The 25,291-nt window shown below is 41.3% G+C and overlaps 2 protein-coding genes across 4 annotated transcripts in view; one reads left to right on the top strand and one right to left on the bottom strand.

Moving 5' to 3' along the window:
* LOC133403096 (GTPase HRas) overlaps positions 1 to 7,944 on the bottom strand; it is a 45,426-nt gene extending 37,482 nt beyond the window's left edge. Inside the window, exon 1 of the mRNA XM_061677638.1 lies at positions 7,861 to 7,944. The gene's annotated coding sequence lies outside the window, so the exon portion shown is untranslated. The remainder of the gene's footprint in view (positions 1 to 7,860) is intronic.
* A 617-nt stretch (positions 7,945 to 8,561) lies between these two features.
* On the top strand, positions 8,562 to 22,733 carry lrrc56 (leucine rich repeat containing 56). 3 transcript variants are annotated; one of them, XM_061677637.1, is made up of 13 exons: positions 8,562 to 8,971; positions 10,333 to 10,420; positions 10,824 to 10,884; positions 12,496 to 12,592; positions 12,681 to 12,722; positions 12,822 to 12,878; positions 15,493 to 15,661; positions 15,740 to 15,946; positions 16,130 to 16,197; positions 16,480 to 16,580; positions 18,519 to 18,721; positions 18,874 to 19,174; positions 20,454 to 22,733. In XM_061677637.1, the coding sequence occupies exons 1-13, from the start codon at positions 8,813 to 8,815 to the stop codon at positions 20,539 to 20,541; spliced, it is 1,641 nt and encodes a 546-aa protein (XP_061533621.1). In that variant the 5' UTR covers positions 8,562 to 8,812; the 3' UTR covers positions 20,542 to 22,733. The 3 variants fall into 3 exon arrangements, with proteins under 3 accessions (XP_061533621.1, XP_061533620.1, XP_061533619.1); XM_061677636.1 differs by having other exon boundaries at positions 12,789 to 12,878; XM_061677635.1 differs by having other exon boundaries at positions 12,681 to 12,878.
* Positions 22,734 to 25,291: the final 2,558 nt, after the last annotated feature.

Here is a 25,291-nt window from a genome sequence, read left to right as displayed (position 1 = left end):
TGGTCACTCCTAGAGAGAACTTCTTTATTTCCGCCACCTGCAGCTCTGCTTCCTGTTGTCTCTTCACTGCCACTGTCTCTAATCCGTACATCATGGCTGACCTCACCACTGTCTCATAAACTTTGCCCTTCATTCTAGCAGAGACTCTTCTGTCACATAACACAACTGACACCTTCCTCCGTCTGTTCGAACCTGCTTTGACCCATTTCTTGACTTCCTTACCACACTCACCATCACTCTGGACTGTTGACCACAAGTATTTAAAGTCCTCCACCCTCGCTTTCTCTTCTCCCTGTAGCCTCACTCTTCCCCCTCCATCCTTCTCATTCATGCACATATATTCCGTCTAACCGGCTAATCTCCATTACTCTCCTTTCCAGTGCATGTCTCCACCTTTCCAACTGTTCCTCCACCTGCTCGCTGTTTTCATTGCAGATCAAAATGTCATCTGTGAACATGTTCCAGTCTAACCTCCATCACCACTGCGAACAGGAATGGGCTCAGGACTGATCCCTGATGCAGTCCTACCTCCACCTTAAACTCCTCTGTCACACCGACAGCACACCTCACCGCTGTTCTGCTGCTCTCATACATGTTCTGTACTACTCAAAACATACTTCTCTGCCATTCCAGACTTCCGCATGTAGTACCACAGTTCCTCTCTATGTACTCTGTCATAGGGTTTCTACATAGATCTACAAAGACACAATGTAGCTGCTTAGGGTTGCTTGCAAATACTTACTTCTTTTCCTCCATTCCTCAGGAATCTTATCACCCTCTAAATTTCTGTTGAACAAGCTTGTCAAAAACTCAGTGTTAGTTGATAGCTAACCTCTTTCCTTGTATGATTTCCTATAGTTTGAGGTTCCACCACCAAGTCTCCTTCTCCCCTTTCCTACCAGATGATACACCAAGTACTCACCTGCCGGTCTCTCTGATCACCTTGGCTGTAGTGGTACAGTCTTCTGGAAGCTCTTCCTGTCCACATATAGCCTGTCTCACCTCTTCTCGAAAAGCCGCACAACACTTTCCAAGCTTCCACCACATGGGTTTTCTACTCTGCCTTTGTCTTCTTAATCTTCCGCCCCACCACCAACATGTCCATTACAATCTGCACCAATCAACTCTCTCTCTGTCTGGAATGCTCAGAACTACTTTGTCTAGCTCCTTCCAGAATTTCTCTTTCACCTCTAGGTCACATCTTACTTGTGAGGCATAGCCACTAATCACATTATACACAACACCCTCAATTTCAAGTTTCAGCCTCATCACTCGATCTGATACTCTTTTCACCTCCAAGACATTCTTAGCTAACTCTTCCTTTACAATAACCCCTACTCCATTTCTCTTTTCAGCTACACCATGTTAAAATAATTTGAACCCTCCCCCTAAACTTCCAGCCTTACTGCCTTTCCACCTGCTCTCCTGGACACACAATATATCAACCTTTCTCCTAATCATCATGTCAACCAACACCTGAGCTTTTTCTGTCATAGTCCCAACATTCAAAGTCCCCACATTCATTTCTAGGCTCTGCTCTTCTCTTTCTGCCTAAGAACCCGCTTTCCACCGCTCCTTCTTCAACCAACAGTACTTGAATTTCCAACAACGCCCTGTAGGTTAACCACGCCGGTGGCTGATGTTGTTAACCCGGGCCATGACTGATCCAGTATGGATTTCTTTGGATGAACGCTCATATTTGTTTGGCAAGGTTTTAAGCCGGATGCCCTTCCTGACGCAATCATCTGCATTTATCTGTGATTGGTACCAGCCTACAGTTTGCATTGGTCATTTCAAACTCACGGCACATATTTCTCAAAATGACTATTGGTACACAAAAGCTGTATAAAAACATACAAAAAGACAATATAACAATACTCTCAGGCATGTAGAATTGTAACGGACATGCTCTCGCCCGATGGCACCGTGATCCCCAAACTCCAGACCAAGCGGCATCGCTGACGACCATGGGGATGCCAGATTTAACTTTACACATGGACGCTAAATGAATCACAAACCAGTCCCAAGGGGCATCAAAGCTGCGTCACAGACACTGGTTTCGAACCCGAATGCTAAATTAATTAACTTCCAGCCTGAAGAGCCTCAATAACAAATACTTCTCTTTTCCGCTGCCTTTAGAGACATTTGCCCATCCGGGCTGGTAGTTTGGACAGAGCATTTCCGCTACTCACTGCAACCCCGGATTAACTACAATAACCTGAATGTGATATCATATTTTCAGAACTTCACATGAATGCCACTAGTGATTATATTTCTGCAAATTTGAATGCCTGATGTCAAATCTGTTTGTCAACTGAACCGGATGAAATGTTTCACCCCACACAACACAAATGCCACATTGCAAATATTACAGTGTTCTCAACAATCACATTCGTTACAGGGATTAAAGAGGATGGGCACATGACAGTGCAAAGTTGGAAAATAGTCTTGTTATCTAAAATCCAAAAATTAATACTTTATTCCACAAACTAATCCTAAAATGGAAAAGTAGCATTCAGGTGTATTTATTATTTATTTAGGTTATTTTTCATGGTTTACTATTGCATTTTTTATTTAATGTTCAAGTTAAGCAGTGGTTACATTTGCAATTTAAATATGTATTTTTGTTATTATTGGTTTTATTGAAGTTATTTTTCAGGATTTCTGAACTCATCATTTACATCATACTCTTCCAGCGATGCAGCAACCAATAATCTTGCACCGGGGCGCGTCCTCTAGTGCGATTCATAGTCACGCTGCAGTGGCATACGACAATCCTCTGTGGTGTTCTTTGTGGACTATTTCCTTGCTTTTTATGCACTATTGTTTCAGCGAACATTCACTGCGCCCGCCAGGACCTCAAAGGCGACCAGCACCAGACACCTATTTCGAGTTGACTCACATAACATCCCAGACGAACGCGAGACCAGCATAGCGTGTCTGTGTCTCTCAAACGCAAGACTTCAGGCGCATAAAATGAACTTCCAAGTCATTCATTTTATGCACCACAGATCAACTCGCTGGCAATGTTCGTACAAAAATGTCATTCTATGTGCATCATATAAGACTTATTTATTAAGTCTTTGAACTCAGTGTGAAATCTGGGCTTGTTTAGTTGAACACAAAGCTGATGTATTTGCAGGGAGCCATGACTTATTCTGTTGTACAAATCGCAACAGGTGGATACACATTTATTGTACTTTTTGCCATCCAATGGAAGAGCATTTAATTGTTCTGCCTGTCACTAAACACCACTGGCATAGATGGACAAACAAAGGTATATGTATGATTAATAACAAATAATTTAAATCATAATTCAAAATATAGAAGACATAATGGATTTTTATAAGCGTCAACGTATACCGAACCAAACACCATCACCACAAAACCAAGATACGAACCGAACCGTGGATTGCCACCGTGGGGGACCTAGGTTCAAGACCCCGACTGGACCATCCACCAACATCCCCCGGACTCATGGCTGTGGTGTCCTTGAGCAAGACACTGATACCCTGAAATGCTCCCCGGGCGCTTCAGCTGCCCCCTGCTCCAGTGTGTTCCACTAACATGTGTATGTGTTCACTGTGATGGGTAAAATGCAGAGAACAAATTTTGTGTGCATGCATGCATGTTCATGACAATAAAGGTGATTCTTCTTCTTCTTCTACAAACCCGATGAAAGGACATCAACGATTATAAAACATAATTTTAAACAATGGATGGCATGGGGCGGCACGGTGGCCGACTGGTTAGAGCGTCAGCCTCACAGTTCTGAGGACCCGGGTTCAATCCCCGGCCCCGACTGTGTGGAGTTTGCATGTTCTCCCCGTGCCTGCGTGGGTTTTTTCTGGGCACTCCGGTTTCCTCCCACATCCCAAAAACATGCATAAATTAGAGACTCTAAATTGCCCGTAGGTGTGACTGTGAGAGCGAATGGTTGTCTGTTTGCATGTGCCCTGCGATTGGCTGGCAACCAGTTCAGGGTGTACCCCGCCTCCTGCCCGATGACAGCTGGGATAGGCTCCAGCACGCCCGCGACCCTAGTGAGGATAAGCGGCTCAGAAAATGGATGGATGGATGGATGGATGGCATGGGACCTTTAAAAGATTTATACTAGCAGTAGCAAGACCATGGGGAACAAGGGCAGCAATGCAAAGTGAACCTTTGTCACCACAATATTATGTCAAATAATGTGCGGACAAGAACGGTGTACTAACGAGAACTTTATTCATCATAGAAGTTGTAGGATGCATTGCGCACCAACACCATGACACTTTACAACACTGTGTTGTAACACTTGTCATAGTACAGAGGTTAGTCCACAGTCATTCATAACCATGAATGTAATTGTACTAATAACATGGTATAAAATATGTGTACTAATGATTGTGGCATTTATTTATTTAATTAAATATTTACCGGTAACAATGAGTAACCCAATATTATAAAACAGCAGACTGATTGCGACAGTACATAACATTTTTTATTTTTTTTATTTTTTTATTTTTTTTAAATTCTCGCCTACCCGAGCAGAATCCCCTTCAAACTTGGGTCCTCTACCAGAGGCCTGGGAGCTTGAGGGTTCTGCGCAGGATCTTAGCTGTTCGCAGTATTGTGCTCTTCTGGACGGAGATGTCAGATGTTGGTCCTGGTATCTGCTGGAGCCATCCACCCAGCTTGGGGATTCCTGCCCTTAGTGTCCTGATCACTACTGGCACCACTATTGCCTTCACCCTCCACATTTTCTCTAGTTCTTCCTTTAGCCCTTGGTATCGCTCCAGTTTTTCGTGATCATTTATCTGGATAGCCTGGTTTACATGAAGCCTTGTATTCCAATTAGAATCAGGTTAGAAGCTCAAACCGGGAAAAAAAAAGCTTTATATAAACTAGTGATGCACAGAAATTTCGACCACCAAAATGTTTCGGCTGAAAATGGCCCAAAAGTGCATTTGCGGTTTCGGACAAAAAGACTTTTGTCACCAAAATTTTTTTTGCCAAAACTGGATGTTGTGATGATGTAGGCAAAAATCGCAGCCAGCCTGTGGTCGATTGTTTTAAAAAAATAAAAGTTGACTTTGAACAGTCGCCCAATCTCGCTGCTTTCCGCTGTTCGAGTACTAAGGGGATAGCTTGTTGCATGCTATTATGCACCCCCCCAACCCCCCCCCCCCCCCCCACCCTCCAGCTACCTACGAGCTACAGGTAAATACGATGTCGAGCCATGGAGGCAAACGTTCGCTTCACGTCCAGTGTTGACGGAGCATAACTCACAAAAGGGAAATGCTTGTTGCACGCTATTTTGCGCCGGCCCAACTACATATGAGCTACAGCTAATGTAGCTTAATACAATGCCTGGCCACAGAGGCCAACATTCCCTTCGCGTCCGGTGTCAACGCAGCATAAGTCACTACTCATCACATCCATGGCAGCAAATAAGATACACTTCTGGCAAGTATCGTTTCTTGAAGGGAGGACAAGGAATAATTAACAGGAGAAAGATGGAGACGCTATGCTAATTGCTAGGCTATCGTGACATTAAGTCGCAAAGCACCAAAATAAGTGATTGAGTGTCTTGTCTTCAGTGATCTTAGGAAGAATACAGTCATTTTGCATGGAGATAAACAGACCGGAAGAATTCGAGCTGGATTAGTGCCTAAAACCGGAATTTGGGCGCATAAACCCCATTGCAGAAAGGCGTATTGTCCCCTGCAGAGCATACCGAACGGTACTCTGTTTTACTGATACTGAGGTTTATCCAGTACCCTCCCATCCCTCGTGTACACCACTTTACCAGAGAAGCAAACACCTAGCTGAGCTTTTCATTTTTATTTGCCGTCTGTCTGTTAGGAACGGGAGGGGGTGTTGAAGTCGACCCGCAAATTTGCCTTCTTCCAAGGTAGTATCATAGGCATTAACAGAAGTGAACTGTTGCTTGTGTGTTGTGCTGTGTTGGTCATCTTGAAATACACCACACACTATAAGGACAATAACAACACATATTTTGGGTCATTTTATGATTTTAAAAATCTTAACATGTACCCTAGTTCAGACTGCAAACAGTTGAGACCGACTCAACAGTATCTCGAGTAGAGCTACATTTTTGCCACAATTGCTTCAAAGACACAGCATTAGCTGCGATTTCTGGCACCCCCTAACGCTGGAATTCAGTATTACAACAAAATCCTTCGTTGCTACGATATGATGTGGGCTAAATGCTTGTCTGGCCCCCCCCTCCTCCTTCCAAACACGCATACTTTCTCTTTTCTCTATGGCTCAGGCTGTGTCCAAAATCGTTCACTCACTCCCCATGTAGTGTTACACTATTGACTGTAGCGGACTACATAGTGAGCTCATTCATAACAGCTTTCGGACACTACACGATGCTCTGTTAATGACGTCACAACTGTCGCACATTAACAACGCAGGATGTTGCGGTGGGTAAAAAATAAATAAAAATTGCACATTAAAACAAGATTATTTTACTGTACATTGCAATAAAAATGCCAACAATAGAAGCTTTGCTGAAAAGTTACAGTTATGCGAAAAATTAACTCCTTCCGTCTGCGACCTATCAAGTCCAGCCATTCTTTCTCTGAAGACGCGATGCATTATGGTATATCACGACTTGGTGAGTAACCATCGGTTGCTCACTACTTTTTGGAATGCTTTGTGGGGAAAATTTTGAGTGCACTATTTAAGGCACTGAATTTGATCACTAAGCATTTGGACTACACTACAAAATGGAGAAGGGAGTTATTTTGGACACAGGCTCAGTCCATATATGGGCCTGCCCGTTCATCGGTAAAATACATCATTACGACATAATTTTTGAGCACCACCAAGTGATCAAGAGCGGGAATGTATTGGATAGTCACTGAATATAAAATATAAATATTGAAAAATATAGCAAGATGTGTCAGAAGCTGATAGGCTTAATCAGTATTCTCTCATCTACTCTTGTAGTGGTTTGGGTGAAAATTATTATTATTTTTTTTAAACAAAAAATATAGATTGTAATATAGCAATTTAGCCACAGTTGCTTTAAGACACGATTAATCGACAATCACTTTCACACAAGCAACAGAATTCTTAACAGCTTTCAGTTCTACATCACTGCAAACTACACCCAGAATAATCATCATGTTGTTCCATGAATACTTAAGTGACAGTGTCAATCACAACTCGGCTTTGTGATCTTTATAAGGGTTTATGCGTTATATGGAATCCCGTTGAACTGTGCAGGTGTGCCTAACGTTGTGGTCGTAGAGTAAATGTATACTGTACAGTTCCTTCAGCCATGATTAGCCAATTACACCCTAGCAGTCAGCCCCTCCTCGGCCAACATTTTAGGGAGGCAGCATCATAACAGTCTTCAAGACTGGTAGAGGAATCCAACTTCCGCAGTGATACATTGGCAGTTTTCCCACAGTGTGACAGGGTGTCTCCCTTCGCTCTGCGTGGCCACTGTCAGCGACAACAGCACTCTGGTTTATTTGATTTCTTTTACAATGCAATCAACAAAACTGCCGGTATTTTTATTACTTAGTGTTATGTTTTGGGGGCAACGGAGACATCCACTGACGTCCTCCCAAGCTGAACGATCTACTCAGGGGGTCGTCACTGTTCTGAATGATAATTTTGCGAATTGAACATGCATTATTTATTAGGAACGCACACGTAGTCGAACTAAATCCACGCGTGTAACTGGAAAAGATGGCTGGTTGTCAATTAAAACCTCACCACTGCTAGCTAAAACGTCGTAACTGTGGGCAGCAAAAAGACAACACACGGTACAAAGGCGCACACATTATTCGTAATGAACATCTTTCGGACACTCGAATGTGTTTGCTGCATACTTACAACAAGCGGGGCTCTCTAATTAGCAATGTTTCGTCTGCCAGATGAGAGATGTTTTATTAAAAAAAAAAAAAAAAAAAAAAAAAAAAAAAAGGTGTTCCAACTCAAGTTCCCTCTTCAATTGAAGATATCCAGTCTTCGCACCGTTTCCGGTCGTCTTCAAATAACCGAATGGTTATGCTCTACCGCGAAATGATCACTTTTCCTCTGCTAAATAGCACCGAGCGACTCGGGTGCACTCATCGGTTCGAGCGAAATGTACCCGCGTCGAACAATGTGGCTCCAGTGTGGGGAGCAGGCGAGAGGATGGGGAGTGGGGAGTGGGGTGTGCGTGAAGCCCACGCCCAGCGCGGACCCACGCAGAACCGCCCCGATGCGCACGAGCCGTCCCCGCCTGTCGAATTCAAGACCGTTGCGCGCACGAGCCGTCCCCGCCTGTCGAATTCAAGACCGTTGCGCGCACTTCGCGGGAACGCGCCCAACTAACAGGAAAAACAGCACACTGACTTACATTGTTTTGAGCAAATGCTCAATTCAACTTGAGAGATTTGTTGTCTTTCCACCAAAGGTAAAACTGCGCGTAGTTTTCAGTTACATACTTCACTGAAGTCAGGGATGAGCTTACAATCTTTTAAAAATAAAATTCAACATGAAATTAATATGCGCTAATTAAGATACTCTTTAAGCTCGATTTGCGTCGCCACACTTTTCCAAAGCCCCTTTCAGTGTTTCGTAGGTGGCTTAAACTACATTTCCCATGAAGCCACCGAGGTACCTCCGCACTCGCCGTATCCAGGAAGTTGAGAGTAGTTGTCAAGTAAACATTTAACTGCACCGAGTGGTGACAAACATGGATGAATTATCTTTTTCACAATACGAGGGGAAAGGTCGGAGTAAAGCAAGGCGTTTTTTTGCGACGTCATATTTCCATCGTAGGTGTTATTAGCAGAGAAGAATGGATCTCGCGTGTGTAAAACGGGAGGTTCGGCCTGGTTCTGGCCGGGTTCAGGTGACTGTGATGGATGAATCAGGCCCCCTCAACCCAGCTCCTATCACCAAAGTCCGTGAGGAGGCTGACAAAACAGTGGAGCTCTATCCGCTCCAGGAGAGGCTGGTAATGTCACAGAAAGCCAAAAAGATACACTCTTCATTGATAATGTAATTTCAGTGCATTTTTACAGATTAGGCTGGATCAAACATGTTATGTAACGGGTTAAAAGCACTTAAATTAGGAAAATGAATTCAGTTAATTCAGTAGAGTAGTGATTAGCGCATCTGCATCGCGGTGGAGAGGTTCTGCGCTTGGCTTTGGCGTTCTAAGTCGAATTTTGTTCGGGTACTCTGGCTTCTTCCCACATTCTCAAAACATATGTCAGGTGAAGACTAATTAGCCATAGGTGTGAATGTTTTATTTATGTATTTTGTGTATGTGTTTATATGTGCCTGCGATTGACTGGTTTCCCAACCTTTATTTAGTTTAAGGCTCCCATTTCACATCAGAAAAAAAAACTTACAACACATCACCAAACAAAAATGTCACAAAAAAGTATGAATACTGAAATCACGATCTCCTTTCAATTTACGCACAAACTGACTGACTCAGTGTGAAATCTGGGCGTTTAAATAAACACTAAAATCATATATTCGCAGGAAGCCATGACTTAATCCGTATGAATGGCAACAGGTGGATACACAGGTTTACTGTATCTTCTGCCATCCAAAGGAGGAGTATTTTACTGTTCTGCCTTTCATGATACTTTGTTGGCAGTTACGTGGACAAAGATACATTTATGAATAATAATTTTCAGAAAATTTGGCATGGTGAATGACTGGTCAGCACCTCTGCCTCACAGTTCTGGGGACCCTGGTTCAAATCCGGCCTCCCCTGTATGGCGTTTGCATGTTCTCCTCCATGCCTGCATGAGTTTACTCCGGTTTCACATCGCAAAAACATGCGTGGTAGATTAATTGAGGACTCCAAATTGCCCATAAGTATGAATGTGTGTTTTGTGTGCCCTGTGATTGGCTGGCGACCAGTTCAGGGTGTACCCCGCCTCTTGCCCAAAGATAGCTGGGCTAGGCGCCAGCACACCTACAACCCGAGTGAGGATATGGAAAATGGATGGATGGATAATTTTCTATGGCACCCCTGATGATCTCTCACGGCACAGTGAATCACTGTTTGAGGTTGTAGCCCCCTTCTCGCCCAGTCAGCCTTACCCGCAATAAAATTTAACAGTACAGTATTCGTATTGGTGAACGTTCACTGATATTAAGCTACTATAGAGTTATATTTGTATGGCCCACGTAGTGAATATACTGTATCTAGATCAGAAGTATGAATGTCCCCGACTATATTTTACCTATGTAGACTGTAGTTCCCTTCATTTGTGTTCCTACTGGTGGCTGCTGAAATCCTGTCTAATCAACAGTACATGTTGGGAAACTGTGTTGAGTTAAGCCTGTCCTTCACAGGAATTACTGTGTGGAACAAAAGATCTGTCACGGGTGACCTCCCTGGAAATCTGCGTGGATACTCAAGAAAACAGCCTGGGTAACTTTGGTGAGCTGCATATCAGACATCTGTAATCTTTAGATACTTCATTGTTCTTTCAGGAAACTATTCTGAGTACTATTACACAGTATCAGGACTGTATGTATCTATTTGTGTATGTGTTTTTTTTTTTTTAATGTAGTCTTCCTTGTGTGGATAACCATTTCATTCCTTGTGAAGACTTACGGAAAAGTTTGACCTCTGTCATTGTCAAATATTCAACTCTAAAACTAACACTATTTTCATATCCACCGTAACATGAAGGACATTATTGACAGTTTAGACACTTTAGATTCAGTGAGAAGCAAAAAGCGGTGCACCTGGCTTGGTTTGGAATTAAACTGGGGGCATTGTGAGACGACTTAAAATGGTCATCGTATTTGTCATTAAAATAGCTGATGTCATCCTGTAGGTTCTTACTTGCCCAGGCTGGTGCTGCTCAGAATGAACAACAGTGTACTCACATCTGTACGGTGAGTAAAAATGACACAATACAAGACATTAACTGAGTCTTCATATTTTCAACCTGGTTTGGCGTTCACATGCATCTTTTGATCTCAGCTTCTAGAGTTTAACGAGCTTAATTTTTTCTGCTGCTTGTCCTCAATACATTTACTGTATGTAAAATAAGTAATAAAAAAGGAGCAATCATGACCAGGGTTTAGAAGTGTTCGAAAGTGTATAGATAATGGAAAATGTGTTCCTAAGGCATGGTACACACATGAATATGTTTCCAATCATAAAAAGATTATCTGTGACAGACCCCACACATGAAGATAAAAAATCTGGCCTTTTAAAGTTTTGGTCGTATTGTGTGGTGGTGTGCTCCGATATTCTAAACACAGAATAACACACATAAAGATTCATTGTCGATCTCGAAATCTTGTGTGATCACACGTGATCTCGCAAAACAGAAACATATCCAGATATGCGTCGATGTTTCCCAAATGTTCCCCAGTTGCTGTAGCTGGGAGCCTTGTAAAATGACGTTGTCCTCAAAAAACGACTTGCTTTGGAAAATATTTCTTGCTTCTCTGGAGAACCCACTTTTATACAAAAAACGACATCGGGTAAGACATGCTTGTTTTTATTTGCGGTCTTTTCCTTTTGTTGAGTCAGGGTGCTTCTTGATTGGCTATATTCTGTTCCACGCCACAATTCAATTCAATTCACAATTCAATTCAATTCAAGTTTATTCAATTAAATATAGGTTGAACATGATTTGCAAATCATTGTTTTCTGTTTTTATTTGTTTAACACAACATCCCAACTTCATTGGAATTGGGGTTCTATCTATCTATCTATCTATCTATCTATCTATCTATCTATCTATCTATCTATCTATCTATCTATCTATCTATCTATCTATCTATCTATCTATCTATCTATCTATCTATCTATCTATCTATCTATCTATCTATTTATCTATCTATCTATCTATCTATCTATCAATCAATCAGTGGTGTAACAATTAATTTATTATATCGAGTTATATTCCTACGATCCACCTGGCTCGATCTGTGCCCGGCAAGTTAGCCTTCTGGACATAAATGTCCATCCATCCATCCATTTACTGAACCGCTTCTCCTCACTAGGGTCGCGGGCGTGCTGGAGCCTATCCCAGCAATCATCAGATGTGCTAAGCAATCGTCCATCGTGCCGCCCTTTCAATAATAACCCTTATTAATAAATTGATTTTGTATCGTTTTTGAGTTCCGAGTTTTCTGCTCCCCTCTTACTGTAGGAACTAAACATGAATGTTGCTTTTAAAATTGCTTAAGGTATCTTAAAAAAATAAAAAAATAAAAATAAAAGCCACCAGGAGAGGCATTTTATACTAAGTCTGTTTAGCTAAGTGATTGTCATTTGTATAGCATGGCGTTTCACAGATGTTTACGAGGGATATGTTGACAAGTAGCAGAAAGCAAGGTTTATGCATAGAACGTTGTAAAACGGGACTAACAACTGTTAATATTTACAAAGAGAAACTAAGTACAAAACTGGGCTTCAATCTCAGTACAGTATGGATAACTGCAACAGTAAGATGTCTAATAGCTTGATTCATGCTGTTTTGGTTTTCATAGAGACCTGGGAATCACCCTATCCCACCTGCAGGTTCTTTGGATGTCTTGCTGCAGCCTACAAGACTTGGATGGCATTTCGACTCTCTCTTCTCTCAGGGTAAAGTTCATAAATCAGAGATTAATGTCAGATATTAAATTTGTCTATTAAATCCAACATTGAAGTGTTTTTTTGTTCTTCTTTTAAGGAATTGTACTTGGCCTTTAACAAAGTGACAGACTTGAGTCAGGTTGGCATGCTGGAGAACCTACAAGTGTTAGATCTTAAAGGAAATAATGTAGATGACCTTGTCCAGGTTCAATATCTTGGGTTGTGTGGCAAACTACAGACCCTCACCTTGGAAGGAAACCCTGTGTGTCTGCGGCCAAACCCCACTACCACACAAGTAGGTCAATGTGTTTTTATAATACATGTCAGTGATTCTCAATGTGCGTTACGTGTACCACTACTGGTATGCTAGCTTCTTCGAGTGGTACACAAAATAATCACTGAATTAAATCCAAATAAAATAAAAACAAACAGAATGAAGCTCGTAGCTATATGCATACACCGCCTGTTTAAACTTTTTTTTTAATCCAGTATTGTTCTTTTTTTTGTTTTTTTTAACTTTTCAATTGCAGTACAGTAAAGTATAGTTCTGTTGTATTTAACTTTTAAGTACAATAAATTAGCATTTAATATTCAACAATTATTTGTTTTTAAACATTGATACAGGTACACTTTTTACAATTTGTAAAACATTTATACAGGTACAATTTTATTTAATGTTCAAACTGTGCATAATGTTACAGTGTCTTAATTCATAATAAATATAATTTTTGGTAGGGCTCGGACTCGCCCTCCAAATCCCGATTCGCTATTTGTTTTGTCAGAAACAAATGACTAACGAATCAGAATCGAATCGGTACTCCTTGTACTATTCCAAAATAATAGTCCAACAAATGGAAAATTGTATTTGATCATTTCGGACCAGCTGCCTCCTTTCTCGCCACCTTGGCAATGGCTCCTTTTTGGCTTCGGTTGTGGCACTGCCATGAATATCCATGCAGCTCCTCGGGTTAGGCTAAAGATTGACAGTAACTCGAGATATGATATTTACAAAATATTTTACTGTGAACAAAAAGTTTCGCAACAGGCAGCGGAAGACAAAACAGGTCCATCCATCCATTTTCTGAGCCGCTTCTCCTCACTAGGGTCGCGGGCGTGCAGGAGCCTATCCCAGCTATCATCGGGCAGGAGGCGGGGTACACCTCGAACTGGTTGCCAGCCAATCGCAGGGCACATACAAACAAACAACCATTCGCACTCACATTCACACCTACAGGCAATTTAGAGTTGTCAATTAACCTACCATGCATGTTTTTGGGATGTGGGAGGAAACCGGAGTGCCCGGTGAAAACCCACGCAGGCACGGGGAGAACATGCAAACTCTACACAGGCGGGGCCGGGGATTGAACCCGGTGCTCAGAACTGTGAGGCTGACGATCTAACCAGTCGTCCACCGTGCCGCCACAAAACTGGTCATTTACTTAAAAAAGAAAAAGGCTTGACTTATATTTTATCATTTGTTTGACCAGAGGGGCCAGCAGTCAGTTCTTAAAGTGAGGACTCCTAACACTCTTCCCCATGGGAAAACCACTTCATTTTGAGCATTAACATAACCATATGATTGACATACATTTATAAATGATTGCATAAGTGTACCACCACCATATAAAAGTATTGTTTATGATTATTAACACTATTTTGCTCAACAAACAAGCAGCAAGCAAAACAAACCAATTTAACCCCCGCAACACACACACGCGCACTCGTAATTTTGAGACGCTCATACGTGACGTCACTCGAGAAACCGCTTTTGGGTTTATTCCCGTGACAAATGTAGCATCACTGATAATGTTGCGTGTAAAAAGAAAAGCTGCGGGTGACTCTTACAGGACTTTACAAGGTGGGTGCTGACTAACTAGCTTGCTCACCAGTAGTCTAGATGTGTTGAGGGCTCACACTTGTCATTTAAAATGAATAAGTAGCGGGCCAGCGTCAATTTCAGTAAGTGGTGGCCACTGGCGACTGACCACAACCGCGTACTGGCCCGTCTGTGGTATGTACTGTATATATTGTATATATGGTGCGCGGGTACGCAGCGGTGCTGTGGAAAATAACGCGTTTTGAATTGAAAGAAATAGTCAATTATGTTGCAACAGACAGACAATCATATTGCAGCGGGTCGCTTTGAACTCAAATGCAATTCAAAACAACGCTCTCTCTCTCTCTCTCTCTCTCTCTCGCTCTCTCTCTCGCTCTCTCTCAGTGGCGCGCAGGAGTAGACTGCGGTGGAAAAAAAGGCAACTTCAACCATTAAAACATGGACTGCGACAAGATCAACATTTTAAATTTCTAACCACAAGCTAAAAAAAGGTTGCAAATGCGATCAATTTGGTCGCAATCTCGAGCTCTGCATTGTTAATACAAATCAAGTTAATTGAAATACTATAATGGTGGCTTTCGAATCTGTATAATTGGCCAGTTAGTGAAACTGAACGTATGGCAGAGCCATGGTTTCCGTCTTCTGCTGATTTATAACAGCGTGGAAAGTTTTTGGGCCACTGTAAGGGGAGTTTAGTTCTCTGTTCAATAGAGAACTAATTAGGAAACTAGGGCAATGAAGGGAAAGGCTCAGCTGAATATGTATTAGGCTCACGCTTTGTAGGAACTGAGGGGTTTCTTGGGTTGGCCAAACCTTTTCCAACGCACAAGGACGCACAACCGCTCACTTCCTCTCTCCAAACCGTCACACTTTCTCATCTCATTTCCCCCTTGCTAGTTATTCTTTTTCTGCACAACATCTCTGTAGTTTGGTAGAAGATGAGAAATGTTGAGTTCAAACTTGAGCAGGTTTGATATCCATTTAAATAAACTCTGTAGTAACTTCAATTCTAAACCTTAAAATAGCAGTCACGTGAATTTATTTTGATACTTTCCTTTGCTCATCCCACCAGATTGACTATAGTTATTGTGACGTAGTGAAGGAGTTGGTTCCACAGCTGCGTTACCTTGACAATGCAAGAGTGGAGGATGGCAGGTTGGGCCCGAGCAGCACCATGTGGGAAGACTGGGCTATTCTCCGAGACTGCCTAAGGGACTCCTCTCCAGCACCGACTAAAGACCGTATGCATTTGTTTTTATTGTGGACTCACTTGTTATTTAAAGGTGATTTCAATGACATGTTTATTGTTGTTTGTGTAGAAGCGGAGGCAAACTGTGCATATAGCCGGCCCAACTCAGCCAGGCATCCTGCCTCCAGCTTCCAGCCCCTGTCATCGGCAAGCACAACTGGCTCCAGACCTGTATCGGCAACCTCATCTGGGTTTCTTTGCTCCCCAGTGCCCACACCTTGTTCTGTGGATTCAGACTTAGCTGAAGTCGAAGAAGACAGCAGCGTCTTGACGCATGGTTACATATTCTGATGGTTCACACGAATGTTCACCTACTATAGTCTTGGCTTGTTCCGTTATGAACGTATTTGCTTCTGGGTCCCGTTTTAGTATTGGCCTATGATGACAAACTCTTAACAAAAACAACGCAAAAACTAGGACTTATTGAAAAAACTGTATTCTGTTTATATACTTTATGTAGGAGCTGGCAAGATTCTGTTCTGTGGAAACCCTGTCAGGGCTATACGAGCAAGGCGTGAAAAGTTGAGGGTAGGTGGCATGTCATAATAGAGATAAAGTTTAGTGTCACTTTGTTGTGAAAGTACATTTTGCTATGAGATCCACTGGAGCTACAACTTCCATCTTTGGGTTGCTGCGTTTGGCAGTATTAATTGAGCATTATTTTTAAGGGGATACATATACCTACCTTGGATTGGCAATCATGAAGTTTTTGTTAGAAACTAATTTTATTTTTCCCTTTACTTACCCCGCGGTGTTAGTATAATGAATTGACTCTCTGTATTCTATATGTATTTGTTTTTTCGCTCACAGACTGCACCCTGTATGTCGACCTTTAACCCTCAAGACACTGATACGAAAGAGAGTGGTGATGTGCTTGCTGAAGTTAGAGCTTGGAGGGAGAAACACAGCAGGTATACAACTCACTCTTTATTAGATTAAAAAAATTGACACTTGACTGAAAATTACAGAAAATGTAAAAGGCGTACAAATATAATTCTGGTAAATTGGACATAGGTACAGTTTTGATGAATTAATTAATAATTCTTCAATCCACCAGGAGAGGCAGTATCTCAGTTTGTAAAGACTTGGTCTTTGGAGTAGGAGGATGGGGTTCAAGTCCCACTGTGGACAAAAATATAATAATGGCAACTAGTTTGAGGGATGGTATTCTGCTTTCTGGCTACTGTTGAAGTGCCCTTGAGCAAGGCATTGTCACTGCCAGCTCAAGTGGTGCAGCACTCTTTGTGAACCTTTTCACGCTGAATCTCTTGCATGCTTGCATGTGTGTGATATGGTTCTGTGTGTGGTGTGCACCACAAATTAACATTGGAGTGTGAGTTGAATTTCCCCATGTGGGATATGAATAAGTATAGTAAATTGAAATCAATTTAGGAGGTTTCAACTAGAGTCTGCCTCACAACTGAGTGGTTTTGGATTCAAATATCGTCACCGTCCTTTCTGTGTGAAGTTTGCATGTTCCTCTATTGCTTGCGTAGGTTTTCTTTGGGTACTCAGTAGTGGTGTCACACTTACCGATAATTGATTAATCAAGACCTAATTAATCATCAAATTAATCAACAACTCTTTTGATAATTGATTAATCATCCAGAGCCATTGTTTAATTTAAAATTGACCAAATCTGATTTCAGCATCTCAACAGTAAATATTTTCTGATTTCTATAGTCCTTCATGAAACAGAATCATTTTCCCACCTTTTATGACATATTGGGGACCTAACCAGTAACTGAATCCTAATCAATTCATAGAAACAATAATCATCAGTTTAATCTTTTACAAAAATAATTGTTATTTGCAGTCGTAGTATGAATAACCTGTAATTGACATGTCGTTGAACCTGAAGCAGCTTCAGAAGTGTATATCGCACTCGTAGCCCTTCGCATTAATCAGTACCAAAGTAGCTCAGTTTCAATAAGGTTGGTGACTGCAACATCACTTCCTCGTGTGATATTGCTTAATTGATTTTTGTTTAATCAAATGATACCAAATTAACAACAATCATTTAATTTACAGTTATCAGGTAAAAATGTATTCTGCAGTAAACCTTAATGCAAATACATTTTTATTCAAATAATCGATGGAATGATACAATAATCGATTCTAAATATATTCGATAGCGACAGCCCTAATACTCAAGCTTCTTCCCACATTCCCAAAACATGCATGCCAGATTAATTTAGGACTCCAAATCATCTATAGTTGTAAATGTGAGTTTGAATGATTTTAATTTGTGCCTTTGCAATTGACTTGCGACTCTTGTCGCAGTCCAGTACTGTATATACGCCGCCTTTCGCCCAATGTCAGCTGGGATAGGCACCGGTTTCCCATGACCCTAATGAGAACAAACCTTATATAAAATGGCCGGGTTCAGCTAGAGTTGGCCCGTCTGCCTCACAGTTGACATGCTTTGGGTTCTAACCTAGGCTCAGGCTCTCCTGTGTGGAGTTTGCATGCTCTTCCCATGCTTGTGTTAGTTTTCTCTGGGTAGACCCCTTGGTAATCGCTACAATATTATTTCTTACCAATTTTTACAAGTGTATGCTTCCAAATTTGCAGTTTAGGGAAAGCCCACAGTGGACATAGCAAGGTCCAAGAAGGCATGGTTGGACAAGTATGGTGTGGAAGAACTTTACTCATCCACTACCTTTGGGATGAACTAGAACAGAGATTGTGTTCCAGGCCCTCTCATCCAACTATTTGCACTTCCTCTAGGTGTACCTATACTTTCATCACTGTAATGTTATCCAACTTTGTGCATATCAAGGTAATTTAAAGGTGATCAGTTTTAACTGACTTCATCTGCACGTACATGACTCGCACATTTCTTCCAGGCGTCTCCAAGCAATACAAAGAGAAAGATTATCGCAGGTACTGGTTGTTCGGCAAGGCAACGACAATGAAGAGGCCGATGATGATGAGGAGGAAGCGGAAGGATTTGATGGTATTAGCAGCAACAGTTGTGCTGAAGAGCATTGTGTGGATAGCCTAGACACAAGCCCATCTAAATCATCATATATCAAGTCTGTTTGCACAGGTAAAAACTCTCTGAACATACTGGATCCTTTTTTTTTTTAAATAAAAATATGTCACATCGGGGGAAGGCAGAACTTTATGCGATGCCAAGCTATAAAAGATGACTTACTGAGAGTGCCTAAATTTGCCTGCTTTCTGACATATCACTTTCAGATGAGTTTAAATCCAAGTCAGCTGATGTGGCTCAACTTTTCTGTGACATCACACGTTCGCCTTGTCCTCCTCTAAGTTCCAAATCAGCCTCTGTGAGGAAGAAGCCCATAGGAATCCGTGCACGTAGGATTCAATTCAACCTGGCCAATTCAGAACACAAGCTTCATTCCTGCAGTGAGGGGCACAAAGTTGTGAAGGCCACAAGTACTGCACCGACAGACCTGCCTTTTGAGCAGCAGGTGACAAGGACAAATACATTTCGTCCATCATCGCCGACAGGAGGACAGCTCAACAATTCATGGTAAAACTTTAAATTCCATTGTAAAAAGTATTTATAGTCTTTTTTCACAAGGTAGTTTTATTTATTTATTTATTTATTTTTTACTTGGAGTTATAAATTGCAAATAATTAAGCAAAATTTGGACTTAATTGTCATCCTCACAAAGATAGGAGACATGTACATAAGATTTAGTTATAATTATCATATTAATGATATGTTAAAGTTAATTATTCATACTTCATACAAAAAGCAAGAACCATATAGAATTTTACCTGAATTAAATGTGACTACGCATTATATATTTTTGAACTGTACTGTACTGTCTATACACCTATGTTCCAATGTCAGGTTTTGTGTAAAAAATGAGACAAGGATAAATATTTCAATTATTTTTTTAATCATTGATCTGACCTACAACCTGTACAACAAAAAAAAAAGTGACAATTTTCATGTTGATTAATTCTGAACAGTGTTAGAGCGCCAGCCTCACAGTTCTGAGGACCGGGTTTCAATCCCCGGCCCCGCCTGTGTGGAGTTTGCATGTTCTCCCCGTGCCTGCGTGGGTTTTCTCCGGGCACTCCGGTTTCCTCCCATATCCCAAAAACATGCGTGGTAGGTTGATTGAAGACTCTAAATTGCCCGGAGGTGAGAATGTGAGTGTGAATGGTTTGTATGTGCCCTACGATTGGCTGGCAACCAGTTCAGGGTGTACCCCTCCTCCAGCCCGATTATAGCTGGGATAGGCTCCAGCACGCCCGTGACCCTAGTGAGGAGAAGCGGCTCAGAAAATGGATGGATGGATGGAAAATTCTGAACACAGCCACATCCCCAGGTGAGAGGGTGTGTACACTTGTGCAACCACATTAGCTCAGTTGTATATTTTTACTTACCTTCTCAAAAACATTTGATTTTGTTTGTTTTTTTCAAATTTGAATTGTACAGGTTAGGTCACATTCATGGTGGAAAAATTATATCACAAAACCTGGCATATGGATATGGGTCGACCTTTTATTTCCATTGGGATGTATAATTGTACTCTCCCATTCTCCCATTTGTAAAATGGAATGAACACTACTTGTTTTTGGTAACACTTCCTTGAATTAGTTCAAAACCATTCACATCAATTACTAGATGCAAACAGAAAATAAATAATCCAAAACTGGTCCATCACAATATAATTTGATGAAATTACTGCTTGCTGCTCTCTGAAACATGAATGGCAATGGAAATGAACAAAAAGGGTTTTTTGCCAATGAAATTGTGCCTGAATTTAATTAGATTAAATCCCCCTGTCTTTCAGTATAGAGATGGACCTGTGCAGCCTGGCAACAAAAGTGAGCTGTCAAAGCTCCTGGACAGAGCGGCGGCTTCAAGTCTCTTCAGAGTGAGCACACATTAAGACTGACACCAGAATTAACCAAGTCCAGACTGGAGATGTTATTCATATGCTTTGTTGAAACCTCTTCCTCAATGGTGACAATACTCATTCAACACTTGAGGCCCTCCCACAAACAAAGACAAATCACTTGACAAATAACTGTCATTGTGTCTTACCCTGACATGTTACTTTTACATCTCTTAACATGACCTTTTAATACAAAGGAGCAACTGCATAACTGAAAAAAATGCTGTGCAGAAATGATGAAACAGCAGGCTTTTTGTTTTTTCAATTTTGTTTTGAGGATGATTTTTGCATATTTTTCTTGAAATAGATATTTTTATGCTACCTATGTTCTACATTATACGAATAAAAAATTTTTTTGATTGCATTTGAGCAAAGGTTTAAGGTTAAAAAACAGTTGGTTTGAATGTTCTTTCTACGCTGTACGGATTGATGACACTTGTGATAGTCTTATGAACCACTTGAGGGCACTATGCCTAAACACTACATTGCAGCAGGCTTGAAGAGAGGACAAGGAGGCTGGAGTAGAGCAAGTTTAGCTTATTAATGCTGCAGATAGCTGGAATACCTTTTTGGTTAAATGGCAGTATGAACGTATACCAAGCCAAGCTCATGGGGAAGATGTTAGCCTTGGTCAGGGAAACAGGAGTAATTTAAGTCTCACTTCATGGTTCTGGTTCATGGTTTGCTGTCACAGTTTGCCCACCTGAGGGAGCTGTCAGAGATGATCAAGTTAAGTCAATGCCACAAATTAAAAATGCTGTTTTTGGGACCCCTGTCAGTACAGTGCCCCTTGGTCCTCCAATAGGTACATATATGTTAAGGTAAAAAGATTATAGATACTGTAATCTAAGACCCCCATTCAGACGTAGAACTTTCAGTGGTTTGTTTGTGTTGCTTGTTAGTGCCTGGGTCGAAAGCCAAGTGTGTGTAATATGTGTTAGTGCCACCCAAAAGCATTTGCTCCCTTATAAAATTACCGGTCTTATTTTTTTGCATAGTTTCCCCACGTTAATGTTTAAGATGATCAAACAAAAGTAAATATCAAACAACCCTAACCCGACATAAAATGTGTTTTTTAAATGTTGATTTTATTTAACAAGGGGGAAAAGATAGCCAAGGCTACCTGGCCCTGTGTGAAAAAGTAATTGCCCCCTTAACCTAATAACTCGTTGGACTACCCTCAGCAGCAACATCTGAAATCAAGCATTTTCTTTCAACTGGCAATGAGTCTTTAACATCTCTACAGATATATTTTGGCCCACTCTTCCTTGCAGAATTGTTTCAATTCAGCAACACTGCGGGGTTGTCGAGCATGAACTGCCTTTTTAAGGTCATGCCACAGCACTTCAATCAGATTCAAGTCTGGACTTTGACTCGGCCGCTCCAAAACCTTCCTTTTATCTTTTTTGTAAGCCATTAAGAAGTTGACGTGTTGGTGTGTTTTGGCTCATTGCCCTGCTGCAAAACCCAACTGCGTTGCAGTCACAAACTGATGGCCGAACATTCTCCTTCAGGATTTTCAATTGCAGTAAATCGTCCAGGTCCTAAATGTGAAAAGCAGCCCCATACCATCAGAATACCATCAACATGTTTGACTGCTGGTATTATTCTTTTTCTGAAATGATGTTACATTTACACCAGATGTAACAAGACACACACCTTCCAAAAAGTGGAACTTTCATCTCTTCAGTCCATAGAATAATCTCCCAAACGTCTTAGGAATGATTCGGGAGGTTTGTTTTGGGGTCTTTTTTGTGCAAAAGACGAGACTTTGTTGTTTTAGTTCAGCAGTGGTTTTCGCTTTGGAACTCTGCCATGCATGTTATTTTTGTCCAGTCTCTTCCTAATTGTTGAGTCATGAACATTGACCTTAACTGGGGCAACAGAGGCTTGTAGTTCTTTTAGCCGTTGTCCTGGGTTTCTTTCTGACCTCCTAGATTAGTTGTGCTGTACTCTTAGGATAATTTTTGGGGGCTGGACACTCTTGGGAAGGTTCACCACTGTCGCACGCATGTTTTCTGCATTTGGCTCTCACCGTAGTTCGCTGGAGTGCTAATGCTTTAAAAATACCTTTGTAACCCTTTCCAGACTGATAGATTTCAGTTACTTTATATCTAATATGTTCTTGAATTTCTTTGGATCGATGCATTTTGTTGCAGGTTTTTGAAATCTTTTGGCCAGCTTCATTTTCGTCAGCTTCTATTTAAGTGTGTTGCTGATTGAACAGATCTGGAGGAAATCAGGCTTGGATGTGGTCAGGGAAAATGAACTTGGCTTTCCAAAAAATGTGATAAGCCATAGTTAATTCATGATTTAACAAGGGCTATAGTTACTTTTTCTCATAGGGCCAGGTAGCGCTGTAGTTTTTTCCCCCCTTAATACATAATTCCCCTTGGATCGCTGTCATACGTGCCAATTTTGCCCAGTCCCTTCCTTATTGTTGAATCTTGAACATTGACCTTAACTGAGGCAATGGAGGCCTGCAGTTCTTTAGATACTGTCCTGGGTTCCCTTGTGACCTCTTGGATGAGTTGTCACTGTGCTCTGTCACTGTGGTAATCTTTGGGAAGGTTCACCCTGAGTTTGTGTTTTCTCTATTTTTTGGATAATGGAACTCACTTTCGTTCGCTAGAATCCGAAAGCTTGAGAAATGTTTTTTTAACCCTTTCCAGACTGATAGTCAATTCCTCATTTCTCATCTTTTCTTAAATCTCTTTGGACCGTGGCATTTTGTTTGAGATCTTTTGGCTGACTTCATTTTGTCAGACAGGTTCTATTCAAGTGATTTCTTGACTGAACTCAGCTTTCCAAAAATGGGATTAGCCATAGTTAACTCATGATTTTTCTTTTTCCCCCTTAATAAATAAAATCATTTAAAAACTGCATTTTGTTAACTTGCGTTATCGTTGTCTGATATTTATATTTGTTTGATGATCTGAAACAAAGTGTGGAAACTATGCAAAAATAAGAATTTATGAAAGGGCAAATACTTTTTCATGGCACTGCATGCTGGTTTGCCTATGCAGGACAGCAAGAGACCAAAACTCATCCCAGAAATAATTTAGTGGAAAGGGTGCTCACCCTCAACTGCCCTCAATCTTGAATCTTAATTCTGAACTAATTCTAAAATTTACAAGAGTAAAACTTCTTTGGACTTTTCTCTAGACACCCCACCTTTTGTTTTCTTTTTTATTTAATTTCACACATACTCTCATTGGGTACAGCTCACGCAGCTGCACAAGAGATACAGTAACTAGTGTCACAAATAATTGTTAATGAACGATCACAAATAAAGAGTAAAATGCAAAAACTAAAGTGTAAAGCTAAAACTTGGAGTGGTAGTCTGCGAGTAGTCTCAGCAAAGTAATCCCAGCTACTTCAAGCGTCTTTTTTTTTAAGATACAGTACTTAAAATTACCTCTTCCCATCTTGAGACAGATTTTTTAAAAAACTGTCTGGTCCTGGCTTGTACAAACAATGACAATACTATTTAAACTGCAGGCTAACAGAGCTCTGATAAGAGCTCTCATAATAAACCTTTGACCTGAGTGAAGTTTAGTAGAGTCCAAAAGATTCACAGAAAACTACAAGTCCAAGTTTGTTTTTGGGAACCAGTGTGCACCTTTGGACAGAATAGTGGTGGCTTTGCTGCTGACAGTGGTGTGTGCACCAATTTTTTGGGGTTTTCTGAATGCACCCCACCCCAGCCCACTGAATTGTGCAGCTTAATGAGTCTAGCATCCTTGTGATTTGTTGGGTGGACACTTGGGAGACCATGCTAGAGTGGTGTTATCTGAAGGCACATGGAAATGGGTTGTGGGTCAACTGACCGAGTGTGTCTACCACCCTTCTGGACTTCATTACTATTCTTTTTATTAGGACAAAAATCTATCCGGGTTAAATGAGAGCACGTGTCACAAATATCCTTTTGGTGTGATGTGTGGACGGATGGTTGATCTGTGCTGCACTTGACTTCAGTTATCTGAAGCCCCATGGAGATGGGTTCAGGAATACCTTCACGAGAAACTTTAGCGGGCTTGTCAATTGGTCGGCGGACACCATGCTGATGGGAGCTACCCCCCAGTTGGGCTCTATCAGGGACCAAGGTGATGGGTTGTACAACATCTTGTTGCATGTCTTTGACAGGCCTGTGGATTGGATGCATAGTCTGCCTATTCGGACATTCAAGTTGGGTTATCTGAAGCCCCTTTGAGATTTCTTGATAACTGTGTTTACAATCCTTGCGGATTGGTGGACGGACACGGTGTTGATTGTGCCTACATTCCAGGTTGGTTTTCTTCTGCTGATGGGGCCTGGACTGCACTTGTGTTATATAAGGTACCAATGGAATGGATTGTGGAATATCTTGACCAATTTTTCTTGCATCATTGTGGATTGTTGGATGGATATTCTTATATGAACTGCACTGGTGGTTGGTTTTCTGAGTAATTGTCCTTGGTGGACATGTACTCTGCTGTTGGATGGTTCGATTCTGTTTGGATTTGTCAAAATCCAAGGTGATGGTTTGATAGACAACTTGCTGTGTGCCTCTAACATTCTTGTAGATTGTTGTGTGGGCATTCTGCTGATTGGGTCTAACATCCAGTTTGGTTATTTTAGGGCCAATGGAGATTGGTAGTTGGCAAGCTTCCTTCGTGTGCTTGGAAGCACGATGTATCAGTGGGCGGATACTTTGTTGATATGCCCTACAATCCCGTCCACTACTATTCAGT

Source organism: Phycodurus eques, chromosome 5, assembly GCF_024500275.1.
Source record: "Phycodurus eques isolate BA_2022a chromosome 5, UOR_Pequ_1.1, whole genome shotgun sequence".
NCBI classification, from domain to species: domain Eukaryota; kingdom Metazoa; phylum Chordata; class Actinopteri; order Syngnathiformes; family Syngnathidae; genus Phycodurus; species Phycodurus eques.
The sequence above is the reverse complement of the archived record's forward strand: the minus strand, read 5'-3'. Positions and strand labels throughout refer to the sequence as shown.

Excerpts from the sequence above, each read along its gene's own strand:
- lrrc56 (XM_061677635.1), top strand. The coding sequence starts at position 8,813 with ATGGATCTCGCGTGTGTAAAACGGGAGGTTCGGCCTGGTTCTGGCCGG. Across the intron at positions 15,662-15,739 it reads TCCAGCACCGACTAAAGACC|AAGCGGAGGCAAACTGTGCA; the intron begins GTATGCATTTGT and ends TTGTTTGTGTAG. Across the intron at positions 15,947-16,129 it reads CAGCAGCGTCTTGACGCATG|GAGCTGGCAAGATTCTGTTC; the intron begins GTTACATATTCT and ends TACTTTATGTAG.